The sequence below is a fragment of the Oncorhynchus kisutch genome, linkage group LG15 (genome assembly GCF_002021735.2).
Source record: "Oncorhynchus kisutch isolate 150728-3 linkage group LG15, Okis_V2, whole genome shotgun sequence".
Taxonomy (NCBI): Eukaryota; Metazoa; Chordata; class Actinopteri; order Salmoniformes; family Salmonidae; genus Oncorhynchus; species Oncorhynchus kisutch.
In genome coordinates, this window is record NC_034188.2 from 95,782,119 (window position 1) to 95,800,663 (window position 18,545).

Genomic DNA, 18,545 nt, shown 5'->3' on the forward strand with positions numbered 1-18,545 from the left:
GGGTTTTCTGAGAATTTCGTTCTGCCCCTGAACAGGCAGTTAACCCCAGTTCCTGGGCCGTCATTGAAAATAAGAAGTTGTTCTTAACTGACTTGCCTAGTGAAATAAAGGTAAAATAAAAAAAAATATAAAAAAAAGGGGTTCTCCCAGGCTGGTTGCAAGGCATAGGAACGGTTAGGGAAAACAACTAGGATTGGGGGGGGGGGGGGGTTGGTTTTATACAGTGCTGTCATAAAGTAAACTCCCCCTTTGTAATATTCTCTACTTTTGCATATTTTGTATACTGAATTTTATCAGATCTTCAACCAAAACCTAATATTAGGTAAAGAGAACCTGAGTGAACAAATAACACCACAATTACATGATTTATTTATTTATGATTTTGGAATGAGATATTTGACGAGCAGTTGTCCAAATACTTTTGGTCATGTGGTGTACACTAAGTATACAAAACATTAAGAACACCTGCTCTTTAAATGACATAGACTGACCAGGTGAAGGCTATGATCCCATATTGACGTCACCTGTTAAATTCATGTCAGTCAGTGTAGATGAACAAGAGACAAGTTAAAGAAGGATTTTCAAGCCTTGAGACAATTGAGACGTGGATTGTGTGTGTGTGTGCCATACAGAGGGTGAATAGGCAAGACAAAAGATTGAAGTGCCTTTGAACAGGGTATGCTAGTAGGTTCCATACGCACCGGTCTGAGTGTGTCAAGAACTGCAATGCTGCTGGGTTTTTCCACACTCAATAGTTTCCCGCCTTGTGTATCAAGAATGGTCCACCACCCAAAACACATTGAGCCCACTTGATACAACTGTGGGAAGCATTGGAGCCAACATGGGCCAGCATCCCTGTGGAACGCTTTCAACACCTTGTAGAGTCAACATGGGCCAGCATCCCTGTGGAACGCTTTCAACACCTTGTAGAGTCAACATGGGCCAGCATCCCTGTGGAACGCTTTCAACACCTTGTAGAGTCAACATGGGCCAGCATCCCTGTGGAACGCTTTCAACACCTTGTAGAGTCAACATGGGCCAGCATCCCTGTGGAACGCTTTCAACACCTTGTAGTCAACATGGGCCAGCATCCCTGTGGAACGCTTTCAACACCTTGTAGAGTCAACATGGGCCAGCATCCCTGTGGAACGCTTTCAACACCTTGTAGAGTCAACATGGGCCAGCATCCCTGTGGAACGCTTTCAACACCTTGTAGAGTCAACATGGGCCAGCATCCCTGTGGAACGCTTTCAACACCTTGTAGTCAACATGGGCCAGCATCCCTGTGGAACGCTTTCAACACCTTGTAGAGTCAACATGGGCCAGCATCCCTGTGGAACGCTTTCAACACCTTGTAGAGTCAACATGGGCCAGCATCCCTGTGGAACACTTTCAACACCTTGTAGTAGACTGTAAGAATATACTTCCAATAACTGAAGGCCTCTTCTGACTGATAACAAGTCCTGTGATAGGCGTGGAGGAGTACCGGACTCAAGTTGGGACGATAAGACAACCTGCACAGCCCCAGAGATGTATTGTTCATCCTAGACACAGAGTGGGGCTGTTTGGGAAGGGGGTCCTAGTCAGAGGTTATAAATGTATCACCTAGTCTGAGCTTTTTTTGGTGTCCGTCTGGATGATTGAGTTATTTACTGTACTCACTTAAAAAGTAATGCCCTCTCCTCCCTCTAAGTCTCCCAGACTTCCCCCTTCCCCAGGTACCTGCTGGTCCATGTTCAGAGCTGCACATCACCCCCAGGTGCCTGCTGGGACATGGTCAGAGCAGCACATCGTCCCCAGGTGCCTGCTGGGCCATGTTCAGACCTGCACATCGTCCCCAGGTGCCTGCTGGGCCATGTTCAGACCTGCACATCACCCCCAGGTGCCTGCTGGGACATGGTCAGAGCAGCACATCGTCCCCAGGTGCCTGCTGGGCCATGTTCAGACCTGCACATCACCCCCTGGTGCCTGCTGGGCCATGGTCAGTGCAGCACATCTTACCCAGGTGCCTGCTGGTCCATGTTCAGACCTGCACATCACCCCCAGGTGCCTGCTGGGACATGGTCAGAGCATCACATCTTCCCCAGGTGCCAGCTGGGACATGGTCAGAGCAACACATCACAGAACATGCCACTCGGTTGTCAGCTGTCAGCAGGCTGTTCCCTAAGGAAGGAGAAAATGGTGAAGGCTTTCAAAGGCCGGTTATTTTTCTCATTTTTACTAACTACTATGGTAACTACTATGGTAACTACTATGGTAACAACTATGGTAACAACTATGGTAACTTAAACATCTGCCAACATGCAGACCATCAATCAAGACAACACTTGATTCTAAAAATTAAGTCTCATGTCCAGGGTGAATACATTTTTATTATAGCAGACAACACACAGGTTTATCAACTAAAATATATATCAAAGACCAGTTTGAAGAATGGGACAGTTCTTGCATTTGTATCAGTTTGTATGAATGAGTGGTTCCAAGATATGTAAACCTTCCAAACATCACAGAGACAGAATAAAAAAACAGAGAGCAATAAACCTCCACAATACCTCTTCAAAAATGATGATACTTAACCATAGAATGGAAAGGACTATAATAATATCAACGATGGGGAAATAGTAAATAGATTGAAACAAACTTGAAACAAAAATGACTCAAGTAACATTATCTGGTATCAATAAAGGCCAATGTCTATTCACCAAACTTCAGATTTTCAATGGTATTTGTAGTAAGAGCCAGTGGGGGGGGGGGGTCACTCCCCCTGATGTGAGTGGGTAGTGTTCATGCAGAAAAGTCGCTATAATCCACAATGACTTGTCGAGCGCTGTCGAAAGGAATTTGCCCCTGTTGTGAGTCTATGCTGGTGCAGATAGAATGAGAAGTGTAGGCGATTTAAGGAAGGGTGAACGTGCTTATCCCAATATACCAGTATCCCAATATACCTGCTCTCTGGTTCACAGTAGGTGCACTGGGATTAATGCACTGGGCTCCCGAGTGGCGCAGCGGTCTAAGGCACTGCATCTCAGTGCTAGAGGTGTCACTACAGACCCTGGTTCAATTTCAGGCTGTATCGCAACTGGACGTGATTGAGAGTCCCATAGGCAGCGCACAATTGGCCCAGCGTCGTCCGGGTTAGGGTTTGTCCGGTGTAGGCTGTCTTTGTAAATGAGAATTTGTTCTTAACTGACTTGCCTAGTTAAATAAAGTTTAAATAAAATAAATAGTTAATGAATATGAAGCAACACAGTAGAGAATGCCAGAATACAGCTCTATTGAGCACTAAGTTCGAGGTGAATATAGAGATATTTCGCTTAGGGAAGGGTGACACGTTCACCCTCCCAATTCCCATAAAGGCCTTCTCTCTCCGTTTCAACACTGGTCCCGGTCTGCTCCAGCAACAGTGCGGGTTCTCCTTGGCTCTGGCTCTGCAGCCTTGCTGCTTCCAGTTCACATCAATGCTGCTTCTGGCTTTCACCTTAAATAAAGAACAGGTGTAAGCAACTGAGTCGACCATTACAGTTATTCTTTACATACATGAGATCAAAAACATGTTTAAAGGATATTAGGCTGAACAAGATAGCTTTCTTACCTAAAAAATAAAGCGCCTTGCGGGGGAGACCTCCATGTTGCAATGTGGCTACTGGACTGGTTAGCCAATGATTTTTATAACTAACCCATTGTTCTATCGTTCTATCAAATATGATTTATAACTAAACTGTAGTATCTTGGGATGCTTCTTGGATTTATGACACCAGACACACAAGTACATTTTAGTATTTCATTGCTACTTACAATAACATTACCAGAATACCACAACTCTGCCAGGACCTTGGTTCAAGAGAGACACTCAAGTGTTTTAGTACTATATCTCTTGACACAATGATGAAAATAATCATGGCCTCTAAACCTTCAAGCTGCATACTGGACCCTATTCCAACTAAACTACTGAAAGAGCTGCTTCCTGTGCTTGGCCCTCCTATGTTGAACATAATAAACGGCTCTCTATCCACTGGATGTGTACCAAACTCACTAAAAGTGGCAGTAATAAAGCCTCTCTTGAAAAAGCCAAACCTTGACCCAGAAAATATAAAAAACTATCGGCCTATATCGAATCTTCCATTCCTCTCAAAAATTTTAGAGAAGGCTGTTGCGCAGCAACTCACTGCCTTCCTGAAGACAAACAATGTATACAAAATGCTTCAGTCTGGTTTTAGACCCCATCATAGCACTGAGACGGCACTTGTGAAGGTGGTAAATGACATTTTAATGGCATCGGACCGAGGCTCTGCATCTGTCCTCGTGCTCCTAGACCTTAGTGCTGCTTTTGATACCATCGATCACCACATTCTTTTGGAGAGATTGGAAACCCAAATTGGTCTACACGGACATGTTCTGGCCTGGTTTAGATCTTATCTGTCGGAAAGATATCAGTTTGTCTCTGTGAATGGTTTGTCCTCTGACAAATCAACTGTAAATTTCGGTGTTCCTCAAGGTTCCGTTTTAGGACCACTATTGTTTTCACTATATATTTTACCTCTTGGGGATGTTATTCGAAAACATAATGTAAACTTTCACTGCTATGCGGATGACACACAGCTGTACATTTCAATGAAACATGGTGAAGCCCCAAAATTGCCCTCGCTAGAAGCATGTGTTTCATACATAAGGAAGTGGATGGCTGCAAACTTTCTACTATTAAACTCGGACAAAACAGAGATGCTTGTTCTAGGTCCCAAGAAACAAAGAGATCTTCTGTTGAATCTGACAATTAATCTTAATGGTTGTACAGTTGTCTCAAATAAAACTGTGAAGGACCTCGGCGTTACTGTGGACCCTGATCTCTCTTTTGAAGAACATATCAAGACCATTTCGAGGACATCTTTTTTCCATCTACGTAACATTGCAAAAATCAGAAACTTTCTGTCCAAAAATGATGCAGAAAAATTAATCCATGCTTTTGTCACTTCTAGGTTAGACTACTGCAATGCTCTATTTTCCGGCTACCCGGATAAAGCACTAAATAAACTTCAGTTAGTGCTAAATACGGCTGCTAGAATCCTGACTAGAACCAAAAAATGTGATCATATTACTCCAGTGCTAGCCTCTCTACACTGGCTTCCTGTCAAAGCAAGGGCTGATTTCAAGGTTTTACTGCTAACCTACAAAGCATTACATGGGCTTGCTCCTACCTATCTCTCTGATTTGGTCCTGCCGTACATACCTACACGTACGCTACGGTCACAAGACGCAGGCCTCCTAATTGTCCCTAGAATTTCTAAGCAAACAGCTGGAGGCAGGGCTTTCTCCTATAGAGCTCCATTTTTATGGAACGGTCTGCCTACCCATGTCAGAGACGCAAACTCGGTCTCAACCTTTAAGTCTTTACTGAAGACTCATCTCTTCAGTGGGTCATATGATTGAGTGTAGTCTGGCCCAGGAGTGGGAAGGTGAACGGAAAGGCTCTGGAGCAACGAACCGCCCTTGCTGTCTCTGCCTGGCCGGTTCCCCTCTTTCCACTGGGATTCTCTGCCTCTAACCCTATTACAGGGGCTGAGTCACTGGCTTGCTGGGGCTCTCTCATGCCGTTCCTGGAGGGGGTGCGTCACCTGAGTGGGTTGATTCACTGTTGTGGTCATCCTGTCTGGGTTGGCGCCCCCCCCCTTGGGTTGTGCCGTGGCGGAGATCTTTGTGGGCTATACTCAGCCTTGTCTCAGGATGGTAAGTTGGTGGTTGAAGATATCCCTCTAGTGGTGTGGGGGCTGTGCTTTGGCAAAGTGGGTGGGGTTATATCCTTCCTGTTTGGCCCTGTCCGGGGGTGTCCTCGGATGGGGCCACAGTGTCTCCTGACCCCTCCTGTCTCAGCCTCCAGTATTTATGCTGCAGTAGTTTATGTGTCGGGGGGCTGGGGTCAGTTTGTTATATCTGGAGTACTTCTCCTGTCCTATTCGGTGTCCTGTGTGAATCTAAGTGTGCGTTCTCTAATTCTCTCCTCTCTTTCTCTCTCTCGGAGGACCTGAGCCCTAGGACCATGCCCCAGGACTACCTGACATGATGACTCCTTGCTGTCCCCAGTCCACCTGGCCATGCTGCTGTTCCAGTTTCAACTCACCTGAGCCCTAGGACCATGCCCCAGGACTACCTGACATGATGACTCCTTTCTGTCCCCAGTCCACCTGGCCATGCTGCTGCTCCAGTTTCAACTTCCACCTGACTGTGCTGCTGCTCCAGTTTCAACTGTTCTGCCTTATTATTATTCGACCATGCTGGTCATTTATGAACATTTGAACATCTTGGCCATGTTCTGTTATAATCTCCACCCGGCACAGCCAGAAGAGGACTGGCCACCCCACATAGCCTGGTTCCTCTCTAGGTTTCTTCCTAGGTATTGGCCTTTCTAGGGAATTTTTCCTAGCCACCGTGCTTCTACACCTGCATTGCTTGCTGTTTGGGGTTTTAGGCTGGGTTTCTGTATAGCACTTTGAGATATCAGCTGATGTACGAAGGGCTATATAAATACATTTGATTTGATTTGACCAGAACGCACCTGGCGTAAGCTACCTGAGGCTTTTCTGAGCATGGTTATATGGCAGACATTTAAATGGCTACGGGTAGCGGAAAGCCAATACACATATTGAGTCAATACTGCCATTTATTGGTAAACATAATACTTACCATAAATATACCAGGTTAGACCACAGCCTGTTGTTTCACATGGGAACAAATGAGCCATAGTGGGCAGAACATGCACGAGCTTGTGGAATCCTATTGGTGCGTTCTAGCATCATTTGCATATTTCCATTGGGCAGAGTTAGTCAATTCTGTTCGTAACATATTATAGTTTTGGGAACAGAAAACTATTGTGAATTTTTAAAAATCGCTGATGAATTAGCAGAATATTGGCCAAAATCCATCTGGTCCCATCTTCTCCCACTGTCAGCCACTGGGCCTCCTCTCACGAGAGTGGAAACTCCAACCCGATGCTTCACATTTATACTGTACAGCCGATGAAATATGTCTCACTGTTCCATCGGTTGGTTACCTACCTTCTTTAAGGTTTATTGGCAGACTACACCCATAAGGTGGTTACTGCCGCCACCTACTGTATGGAGAAGTAAAATATCCCCCAAAAACAAATTCACCACTTCTTCTGGTTAGCTACCTGGGGACGTAAACATCATGATGTACGAGTCCCACCTTCCATTTAGCTAGCAAATCAATGGCATTGTAACAAAAAGCAGTGCTATGATTGGTCAATAAGGCTGCCAATGTCAGAGTTTCTAAATACTGTACCTTCTTTAATGTCATTGTAGATTTGTGAGCAGACAGAGGTCATACATCAAGTGCACCATGAGCAGAAAGATGCATGCTCCACACTTCATTTCTTGCTCTCAATTCCACTTTCTGGGCACACCTCTCTCTGAGCTCAGTCATCTCCTCAACATGATCCTCTGCGCTGTTGAGATTGTTATGCACCCCTTTGGCCTTCAAATTGTGAGGGAAATGATGCCATAGACTGCACACGATGTGCAGGGAGATGGAACAGTAAACAGACATTTCAATGTCATAGCCATATAGATACCGGCTGAAACACGGTTTGAACCAATCAGCAGCCAGGATTAGACCCACCTAAAAGGATTATAAGCACCAACTTTCATAAAAGATTTAATTTACAGTTTTATTTTTTAAAGTGTCATTATACACAATAAATACAATACAAAATTAATCTAATACTATACTTCAAATGCTCTTTTTTTGTACATTATTGTTCGTTTGTCCATGTTTCTGCGTTTGAATTGTCCAACAGGCTTTGAAGATAGGGATGGGGGGGGACAGTGACAGAGGGGCAAAGGAGAGAATAAGAGATTTGATAAATGTGGCCATGTTAACTGAAATGCATCCTAGCCTACTGAACGTCAGCCATGGTCAGGACAATCAGAGGACATGTTTTAACATGATTTCATAATTACATGTTTCATTGTCATTACAGTAATTGGGTTCTTAAAGAGAGCACCAGGCTCAACAGTCAACCAGAAAGTCAGCCAACCACCTCAACATTTAACCATACTACAACATGTATTTGAAAGAAACACAACCTAACCATCTAGCTAAGAAGAATTGAACAGCTGGAACCAGAAAGTGTATTTGTGGTGATGATAGAAGTCAGAATATGGAAAAAGAGACATGGATCTGTAGTGATGAAGAGATCGCTAAAACAAGCCTCTCCTCCTCCGTGTGTGGTTTACCTACTGAAGAGAGGCTTTAGAGAGTTCTATGCAGTCTTGCCTTGATTATATTCAGTAGAGCAAACATTTAGTCACAGAAAAACAAATCTCTTATTATTGGACAAGTTCCTGTAGTTTTCTCCTGTTTTATACCTACTGAACATGACCCAGGTCTTATTTGTTATACAGACAGGCAGGCAGCAGCTATAACATGATGACAGGCAGGCAGCAGCTATAACATGATGACAGGCAGGCAGCAGCTATAACATGATGACTAAGGAATGGAATACAGTGGGAATGAAAAAGGAAAACCTTCAATAATACAAAACAACTGGAGACAAATGAATCAAACTGATGATTGAGCATAGTTGAGAGAGCAGAGGGTACTGCCACAGAGTAAAGCATACCTTTTTACAGAGATTCATCACCATCCATCCATCCAGTGACTGTGAGCATTGTGTCATGTTGTAAAGTAAACAACATTCAGATGGACAAACAAGGTCAACTGAGCTTGTCAGAGCAGTGAGTTATTCCTCTCTCCTCTCTTCAGTCCCAACTGTTGTGTGTGTTATCTGCTGTGAGTCTGTGGCACCAGTCCTCTGCCTCCAACCTGAGAGTGATGGGCCAGAGAGGATGAAGATGAAGAGGAGACTGAGGGTCTGTATGTGTGTGAGGAGGGCTGGGGGGCCGTGGGTCGCTGGCTGTGGTGGTGGTGTGGCCTGATGGAGCCCCCTTTGGCTCTGCGCGGTGTGGGCCCCTGGTCCTGGCCCTGCAAGTTGAGGATGGTGTCGATGGCACACTGCAGGTGCTCGTTAAGAGACTCATCGTGTGGCGGGGAACCGGAGGAGAAGGAGGCGTTGTCCATGACAGGAGAGTCTGACTTACAGCGCTTAGCAGGAAGTGATGAGTCTCTGTAACAAGAAGTGTCTGGCGGCGAGGAAGGGGGCCCAGGGGCATGCTGGTCCATTCTGAACGTATCACCCCCACCGCCGCCACCTGACCTCTGGTGGTTTTTACTGCTCACCCTCTTATACCTCCCCATGTCCGCCCCTCTGTCCCAATGATCCCCTTCTCTCCCCCTCTCCTCCTCTCTGTCTGAGAGATGCTGCTGGGTATTTGTGATGCCCTGCACTAGGCCAGGAGAGGAGGGGGAGGATTTCCCCAGCCTCAGGGCATCCCGGCTGAGCTCTGTGTGGGAGCCCCCCTCCCTGGGGCTGCCTCCTCTCTTCTCCAGCTTCATGCTGGTGATCACTGTCCCCTCTGAGGAGGGAGAGGGTGAGGAGGGTGGGGGGGGAGAATTGGGGGGCGAGGGGGAGGGACGGGGGTACGGGACACTGTCTCCTCCTCCTCCCGGTACGCCCGGTCGGACGCGGGGGCTGATGTTCTCCCGGTAAGTCTTCCGTAGAGGCAGGCGGCAGGTGGTCTGAGGGGAAGTGGCCGTGGAGGCGGGGTTACGCTTGACTCCACCCACATTGTGATGTTCTAACGCTCCGTTCATCTGAGCCGTGGAGGAAGATGCGGGCGCTGTGACTCTCTGTGGGCTGGGGGTCGCCTGTGTGGTTGCTATGGAGACCATTGCTGAGGAGGCTGTGTTACAGCTAGGGGGAGGAGTCCTAATGACAGTTATAGAAGGCGGCGTGGCTCGTGCTGCTGTTTGGGCTTTAGGGAGTGCCGGCGCCGGGTGGGGCAGGGTGGTAGGGAGTGCCGGCGCCGGTTGGGGTCGTGTGGTAGGGAGTGCCGGCGCCGGTTGGGGTCGTGTGGTAGGTAGTGCCGGCACCGGTTGGGGTCGTGTGGTAGGGAGTGCCGGCGCCGGTTGGGGTCGTGTGGTAGGGAGTGCCGGCGTTGGTTGGGGTCGTGTGGTAGGGAGTGCCGGCGCCGGTTGGGGTCGTGGGGTAGGGAGTGCCGGTGCCGGTTGGGGCAGGGTGGTAGGGAGTGCCGGCGCCGGTTGGGGTCGTGTGGTAGGGAGTGCCGGCGCCGGGTGGGGCAGGGTGGTAGGGAGTGCCGGCGCCGGGTGGGGCAGGGTGGTAGGGAGTGCCGGCGCCGGTTGGGGTCGTGGGGTAGGGAGTGCCGGCGCCGGTTGGGCTCGTGTGGTAGGGAGTGCCGGCGCCGGGTGGGGCAGGGTGGTAGGGAGTGGCAGCGCCGGGTGGGGCAGGGTGGTAGGGAGTGGCGGCGCCGGGTGGGGCAGGGTGGTAGGGAGTGGCTGTGGCTTAGGGTTGGGTGTGGATGGTGTGTGGACCGGGTCGAGGGCGGTGTTATGCACCACCTTACTAAACCCCGCCTCCTGCTTGATCTTGAGCTTCAAGCCGATGCGTGGGCGGCCGGCGTACGTCTTCATGGGGGGTTTACTGGTCCTCCGGGGGAGAGTATCATCATCCTCAACTGGACGAGAGGAGGAGAAAGGGTGGTGGGGTGAGTGACGGGAGGGAGGTGGAGGAGCGCGGCTGAAGGAGGAGCTGTGACTCTGGGTGTCGGCTGTCTGTCTAACCCCTGACCCCGGCCTGGCCACAGGAGCTGGGGAGCTGGACCAGGAGACAGACGCCCCCGCTCCTCCCTGCTTTATCACCAGCTTGGTGGAGGGGAAGTGGTCCGGGATCGGTGTTGGGGCTGGAGCAGGGGCAACAACACTCCTTACGGGGCTGGGCTCAAACCACTGGGGCTGAGGTTCAGGATGGGGCTGGGACAGGGGCTGAGGATGGGGCTGGGGTTCAGGATGGGGCTGGGTCAGGGGTTCAGGCTGGGGTTCAGGATGGGGCTGGGACAGGGATTCAGGATGGGGCTGGGACAGGGGCTGAGGATGGGGCTGGGACAGGGGCTGAGGATGGGGCTGGGGTTCAGGATGGGGCTGGGAGAGGGGTTCAGGATGGGGCTGGGACAGGGGTTCAGGATGGGGCTGGGACAGGGGTTCAGGATGGGGCTGGGACAGGGGTTCAGGATGGGGCTGGGACAGGGGTTCAGGATGGGGCTGGGACAGGGGCTGAGGATGGGGCTGGGGTTCAGGATGGGGCTGGGACAGGGGCTGAGGATGAGGCTCGGACTGGAGCTGGGGCTCGGAATGGAGCTGAGGATGGGGCTGAGGATGGGACAGGGGCTGAGGATGGGGCTGAGGCTTATGGTGGAGCTGGGACTGTAGCTGAGGCTTGGACTGGGCCATGTTGGCAGCTCCACTCTCAATCTCCATCATCCTTGAGTTGGCCACATACTCGTCTGGAGAGAGAGAGAGATATGGAAGTTATCAGATGAATCAGAGATGACAGACCAGACCAAAGGTAAAGCTATTACACATACGACAGTTCTGTCAAAACTATTCTGGCTATGTGCTTCTCGGCTGTAGACAGGAGGGCCAGTTTGATAATTCAAAAGTTTGTACTATTTTCTACATTGTAGAATAAAAATGAAGACATCAAAACTATGAAATAACACATATGGAATCATGTAGTAACCAAAGTGTTAAAAAAAGTGTAAATAAATGTTATATTGTAGATTCTTCAACAGCCACCCTTTGTCTTGATGACAGCTTGGCACACTCTTGTATGGGTATAGGTATCTACACTTCAGACCCGCTGGGAATGTGATGAGAGAAATAAAAGCTGAAATAAATCACTTTACTATTATTTCACATTCTTCAAATAAAGTGGTGATCCTAACTGACCTAAGCAGGGAATTTTTACTAGGATTAAATATCATAAACTGAGTTTAAAGTAATTTGGCTAAGCTGTAAACTTCAGACTTCCGACTTTATATGTATATATACACAGACATAATATACATCTAATATACATACCCATATCTAATATAAACTCAGCTAAAAAAGGAAACGTCCTCTCACTGTCAACTGTGTTTATTTTCAGCAACTTAACGTGTAAATATTTCTGTGAACACAAGATTCAACAACTGAGACAAAAAATGAACAAGTTCCACAGACATGTGACTAACAGAAATGGAATAATGTGTCCTGAACAAAGGGGGGGACCAAAAGTAACAGTCAGTATCTGGTGTGGCCACCAGCTGCATTAATACTGCAGTGCATCTCCTCCTCATGGACTGCACCAGATTTGACAGTTCTTGCTGTGAGATATTACCACACTCTTCCACCAAGGCACCTGCAAGTTCCCGGACATTTCTGGAGGGAATGGCTCCAGCCCTCACCCTGAGATCCGGGCTCTTTGATGGCCATGGCAGAACACTGACATTCCTGTCTTGCAGGAAATCATGCACAGAACGAGCATTATGGCTGATGGCATTGTCATGCTGGAGGGTCATGTCAGGATGAGCCTGCAGGAAGGGTACCACATGAGGGAGGAGAATGTCTTCCCTGTAACGCACAGCTATGAGACTACCTGCATTGACAACAAGCTCAGTCCGATGATGCTGTGACACACCGCTCCAGACCACCCTCCACCTCGATCCCGCTCCAGAGTACAGGCCTCGGTGTAACGCTCATTCCTTTGACGATAAAAGCAAATCCGACAATCACCTCTGGTGAGACAAAACCGTGACTCGTCAGTGAAGAGCACTTTTTCCCAGTCCTGTCTAGACCAGCGAACATAGGGTTGTGCCCATAGACAATGTTGTTGCCGGTGATGTCTGGTGAGGACCTGCCTTACAACAGACCTACAGGCCCTCAGTCCAGCCTCTTTCAGCCTATTGCGGACAGTCTGAGCACTGATGGAGGGATTGTGCGTTCCTGGTGTAACTCAGGCAGTTGTTGTTGCCATCCTGTACCTGTCCCGCAGGTGTGATGTTCGGATGCACCGATCCTGTGAAGGTGTTGTTACACGTGGTCTGCCACTGCGAGGACGATCAGCTGTCCGTCCTGTCTCCCTGTAGCACTGTCTTAGGTGTCTCACAGTACGGACATTGCCATTTATTGCCCTGGCCACATCTGCAGTCCTCATGCCTCCTTGCAACATGCCAAAGGCACGTTCACGCAGATGAGCAGGGACCCTGGGCATCTTTTTTTTTTTTTTCAGTCAGTAGAAAGGCCTCTTTAGTGTCCAAAGTTTTCATAACTGTGACCTTAATTGCCTACCGTCTGTAAGCTGTTAGTGTCTTAATGACCGTTCCACAGGTGCATGTTCATTAATTGTCTATGGTTCATTGAACAAGCATGGGAAACAGTGTTTAAACCTTTTACAATGAAGATCTGTGAAGTTTAGATTTTTAGGAATTATCTTTGAAAGACAGGGTCCTGAAAAAGGGACGTTTCTTTTTTTGCTGAGTGCGGCAGGGTAGAGCGTTGGACTAGTAACCGAAAGGTTGCAAGTTCAAATCCCTGAGCTGACAAGGTACAAATCTGTCGTTCTGCCCCTGAACAGGCAGTTAACCCACTGTTCCTAGGCCGTCATTGAAAATAAGAATTTGTTCTTAACTGACTTGCCTAGTTAAATAAAGGTAAAAAAAATAAAATAATAATATTAGATATGCTTATGTATATTAGATATAGATAGGTATATTAGATATGTATATTAGATATAGGTATGTATATTAGATATATGTATATTAGATATATGTACATTAGAAATAGGTATGTATATTAGATATAGGTATGCATATTAGATAGGTATGTAAATTAGATAAATATGTATATATATTAGATATATGTACATTAGAAATAGGTATGTATACTAGATATAGGTATGCATATTAGATATATGTAAATGAGATAAATATGTATATTAGATATAGGTATATTAGATATATGTACATTAGAAATAGGTATGTATATTAGATATAGGTATGCATATTAGATATATGTAAATGAGATAAATATGTATATTAGATATAGGTATATTAGATATATGTACATTAGAAATAGGTATGTATATTAGATATAGGTATGCATATTAGATATATGTAAATGAGATAAATATGTATATTAGATATAGGTATATTAGATATATGTACATTAGAAATAGGTATGTATATTAGATATAGGTATGCATATTAGATATATGTAAATGAGATAAATATGTATATTAGATATATGTATATTAGATATATGTACATTAGAAATAGGTATGTATACTAGATATAGGTATGCATATTAGATATATGTAAATGAGATAAATATGTATATTAGATATAGGTATATTAGATATATGTACATTAGAAATAGGTATGTATATTAGATATAGGTATGCATATTAGATATATGTAAATGAGATAAATATGTATATTAGATATAGGTATGTATATTAGATATATGTATATTAGATATATGTACATTAGAAATAGGTATGTATATTAGATATAGGTAGGCATATTAGACAAATATGTATATTAGATACAGGTATGTATATTAGATAAATATGTATATTAGATATAGGTATGTACAGTTGAAGTCGGAAGTTTACATACACCTTAGGCAAATACATTTAAACTCAGTTTCACAATTCCTGACATTTAATCCTAGTACAAATTCCCTGTTTTAGGTCAGTTAGGATCACCACGTTATTTGAAGAATGTGAAATGTCAGAATATTAGTAGAGATAATTATTTATTTCAGTTTTTTTTCTTTCATCACATTCCCAGAAGGTCAGAAGTTTACATACACTCAATAAGTATTTAGTAGCATTGCCTTTAAATAGTTTAACTTGGGTCAAACGTTTTGGGTAGCCTTACACAAGCTTCCCACAATAGGATGGGTGAATTTTGGCCCATTCCTCCTGACAGAGCTGGTGTAACTGAGTCAGGTTTGTAAGCCTCCTTGCTCACACACGCTTTTTCAGTTCTACCCACAAATTTGCTATGGGATTGAGGTCAGGGCCTTTGTGATGGCCACTCCCATACCTCGACTTTGTTGTCCTTAAGCCATTTTTCCACAACTTTGGAAGTATGCTTGGGGTCAATGTCCACTTGGAAGACCCATTTGCGACCAGTTGAGATGTTGCTTCAATATATCCACATATATTTCCTGCCACATGATGCCATCTATTTTGTGAATTGCATCAGACCCTCCTGCAGCAAATCACCCCCACAACATGATGCTGCCACCTTGTTCTTCACAGTTGGGATGGTGTTCTTGGGCTTGCAAGCCTGCCCCTTTTTCCTCCAAACATAACGATGGTCATTATGGCCAAAAAGTTATATTTTGTTTCATCAGACCAGAGGACATTTCTCCAAAAAGTACAATCTTTATCCTCACGTGCAGTTGCAAACCGTAGTAGGGCTTTTTTTTATGGCGGTTTTGGAGCATTGGCTTCTTCCTTGCTGAGCGGCCTTTCAGGTTATGTCGATATAGGACTTGCTTAACTGTAGATATTGATACTTTTGTACCGGTTTCCTCCAGCATCTTCACAAGGTAATTTGCTGTTGTTCTGGGATTGATTTGCACTTTTCGTACCAAAGTACGTTCATCTCTAGGAGACAGAACGCATCTCCTTCCTGAGAGGTACGATGGCTGCGTGGTCCCATGGTGTTTATACTTGCGTACTATTGTTTGTACAGATGAAGGTGGTACCTTCAGGCTTTAGGAAATTGCTAAGATGGATGAAACAGATTTGTGGAGGTCTACAATTTTTTTGGGAGGTCTTGGCTGATTTCTTTTGATTTTCCCATGATGTCAAGCAAAGTTGGAAGGTAGGCCTTGAAATACATCCACAGGTCCACCTCAAATTGACTCAAATGATGTCAATTAGCCTATCAGAAGCTTCTAAAGCCATGAAATCATTTTCTGGAATTTTCCAAGCTGTTTAAAAGCACAGGCAACTTAGTGTATGTAAACTTCTGACCCACTGGAATTGTAATAGTGAATTATAAGTGAAATAATCTGTCTGTAAACAAATGTTGGAAAAATTACTTGTGTCATGCACAAAGTAGGTGTCCTAACCGACTTCCCTTAACTATAGTTTGTTAACAAGAAATGCGTGGAATGGTTGAAAAGCAAGTTAATGACTCCAACCTAAGTGTATGTAAAATTCAGAATGTAGGCATGCATATAAATTTTTTATATATATATATATATATATATAAAATAAATATAGATATATTAAATAAATATAGATATTAGAAATAGGTATGTATATTTAATATATATATTAGATATAGGAATGTATATCATTAGATATATATATTAGACATAGGTATGTAAATTAAATATATAGGCATGTATATTAGATACAGGCAAGTATATTAAATGTATATATTAGAAATAGGTATGTATATTTAATATATATTATATATATATATTAATTAAGATATGGGCATGTATATCATATTAGAGATGTGTGTGTGTGTGTGTGTGTGTGTATATATATATTAGATATAGGCATGTATATTAGAGATGAATATTAGATATAGGCACGTATATTAGATATGAATATTAGACATAGGCATGTATATTAGATATAGGCACGTATATTAGATATAGGCACGTATATTAGATATGTATATTAGATATAGGCATGTATATTAGAGATGAATATTAGATATAGGCATGTATATTAGATATAGGCACGTATATTAGATATAGGCATGTATATTAGATATAGGCATGTATATTAGATATGTATATTAGATATAGGCATGTATATTAGATATGTATATTAGATATAGGCATGTATATTAGATATGTATATTAGATATATTCATGTATATTAGACATAGGCACGTATATTAGATATAGGCACGTATATTAGATATAGGCATGCATATTAGATATAGGCATGTATATTAGATATAGGCATGTATATTAGATATAGGCACGTATATTAGATATAGGCATGTATATTAGATATGTAAATTAGATATAGGCATGTATATTAGATATAGGCATGTATATTAGATATAGGCATGTATATTAGATATAGGCATGTATATTAGATATGTATATTAGATATAGGCATGTATATTAGATATAGGCATGTATATTAGATATAGGCATGTATATTAGATATAGGCATGTATATTAGATATGTATATTAGATATGTATATTAGATATAGGCATGTATATTAGATATAGGCATGTATATTAGATATGTATATTAGATATAGGCATGTATATTAGATATAGGCATGTATATTAGATATAGGCATGTATATTAGATATAGGCATGTATATTAGATATGTATATTAGATATAGGCATGTATATTAGATATGTATATTAGATATAGGCATGTATATTAGATATAGGCATGTATATTAGATATAGGCATGTATATTAGATATGTATATTAGATATAGGCACGTATATTAGATATAGGCACGTATATTAGATATGTATATTAGATATGTATATTAGATATAGGCATGTATATTAGAGATGAATATTAGATATAGGCATGTATATTAGATATAGGCATGTATATTAGATATAGGCACGTATATTAGATATAGGCACGTATATTAGATATAGGCATGTATATTAGATATAGGCATGTATATTAGATATGTATATTAGATATAGGCACGTATATTAGATATAGGCACGTATATTAGATATGTATATTAGATATGTATATTAGATATAGGCATGTATATTAGATATAGGCATGTATATTAGATATGTATATTAGATATAGGCACGTATATTAGATATAGGCATGTATATTAGATATGTATATTAGATATAGGCATGTATATTAGAGATGAATATTAGATATAGGCACGTATATTAGATATAGGCACGTATATTAGATATAGGCATGTATATTAGATATAGGCATGTATATTAGATATGTATATTAGATATAGGCACGTATATTAGATATAGGCATGTATATTAGATATAGGCATGTATATTAGATATAGGCATGTATATTAGATATGTATATTAGATATAGGCACGTATATTAGATATAGGCATGTATATTAGATATAGGCATGTATATTAGATATAGGCATGTATATTAGATATAGGCACCTATATTAGATATAGGCATGTATATTAGATATAGGCATGTATATTAGATATAGGCACGTAAATTAGATATAGGCACGTATATTAGATATGTATATTAGATATAGGCACGTATATTAGATATAGGCATGTATATTAGAGATGAATATTAGATATAGGCATGTATATTAGATATAGGCATGTATATTAGATATAGGCACGTATATTAGATATAGGCACGTATATTAGATATAGGCACGTATATTAGATATAGGCATGTATATTAGATATGTATATTAGATATAGGCACGTATATTAGATATAGGCACGTATATTAGATATGTATATTAGATATAGGCATGTATATTAGATATGTATATTAGATATAGGCATGTAAATTAGATATAGGCATGTATATTAGATATAGGCATGTATATTAGATATGTATATTAGATATAGGCACGTATATTAGATATGTATAT

The 18,545-nt window shown here is 43.0% G+C and overlaps 1 protein-coding gene across 3 annotated transcripts in view; it reads right to left on the reverse strand.

The window, feature by feature from the left end:
* Positions 1 to 7,657: 7,657 nt before the first annotated feature.
* Positions 7,658 to 18,545, reverse strand: part of LOC109880845 (BRD4-interacting chromatin-remodeling complex-associated protein) — a 50,842-nt gene continuing 39,954 nt past the window's right edge. For 2 of the 3 annotated variants that reach the window (XM_031791316.1, XM_031791317.1), the window contains one exon: positions 7,660 to 11,429. In XM_031791316.1, coding sequence (XP_031647176.1) covers positions 8,794 to 11,429 — 2,636 coding nt within the window. In that variant the 3' untranslated portion in view covers positions 7,660 to 8,793. Of the gene's footprint in view, positions 11,430 to 18,545 lie in introns of all 3 variants that reach the window. The other variant, XM_031791315.1, reaches the window with a different exon arrangement.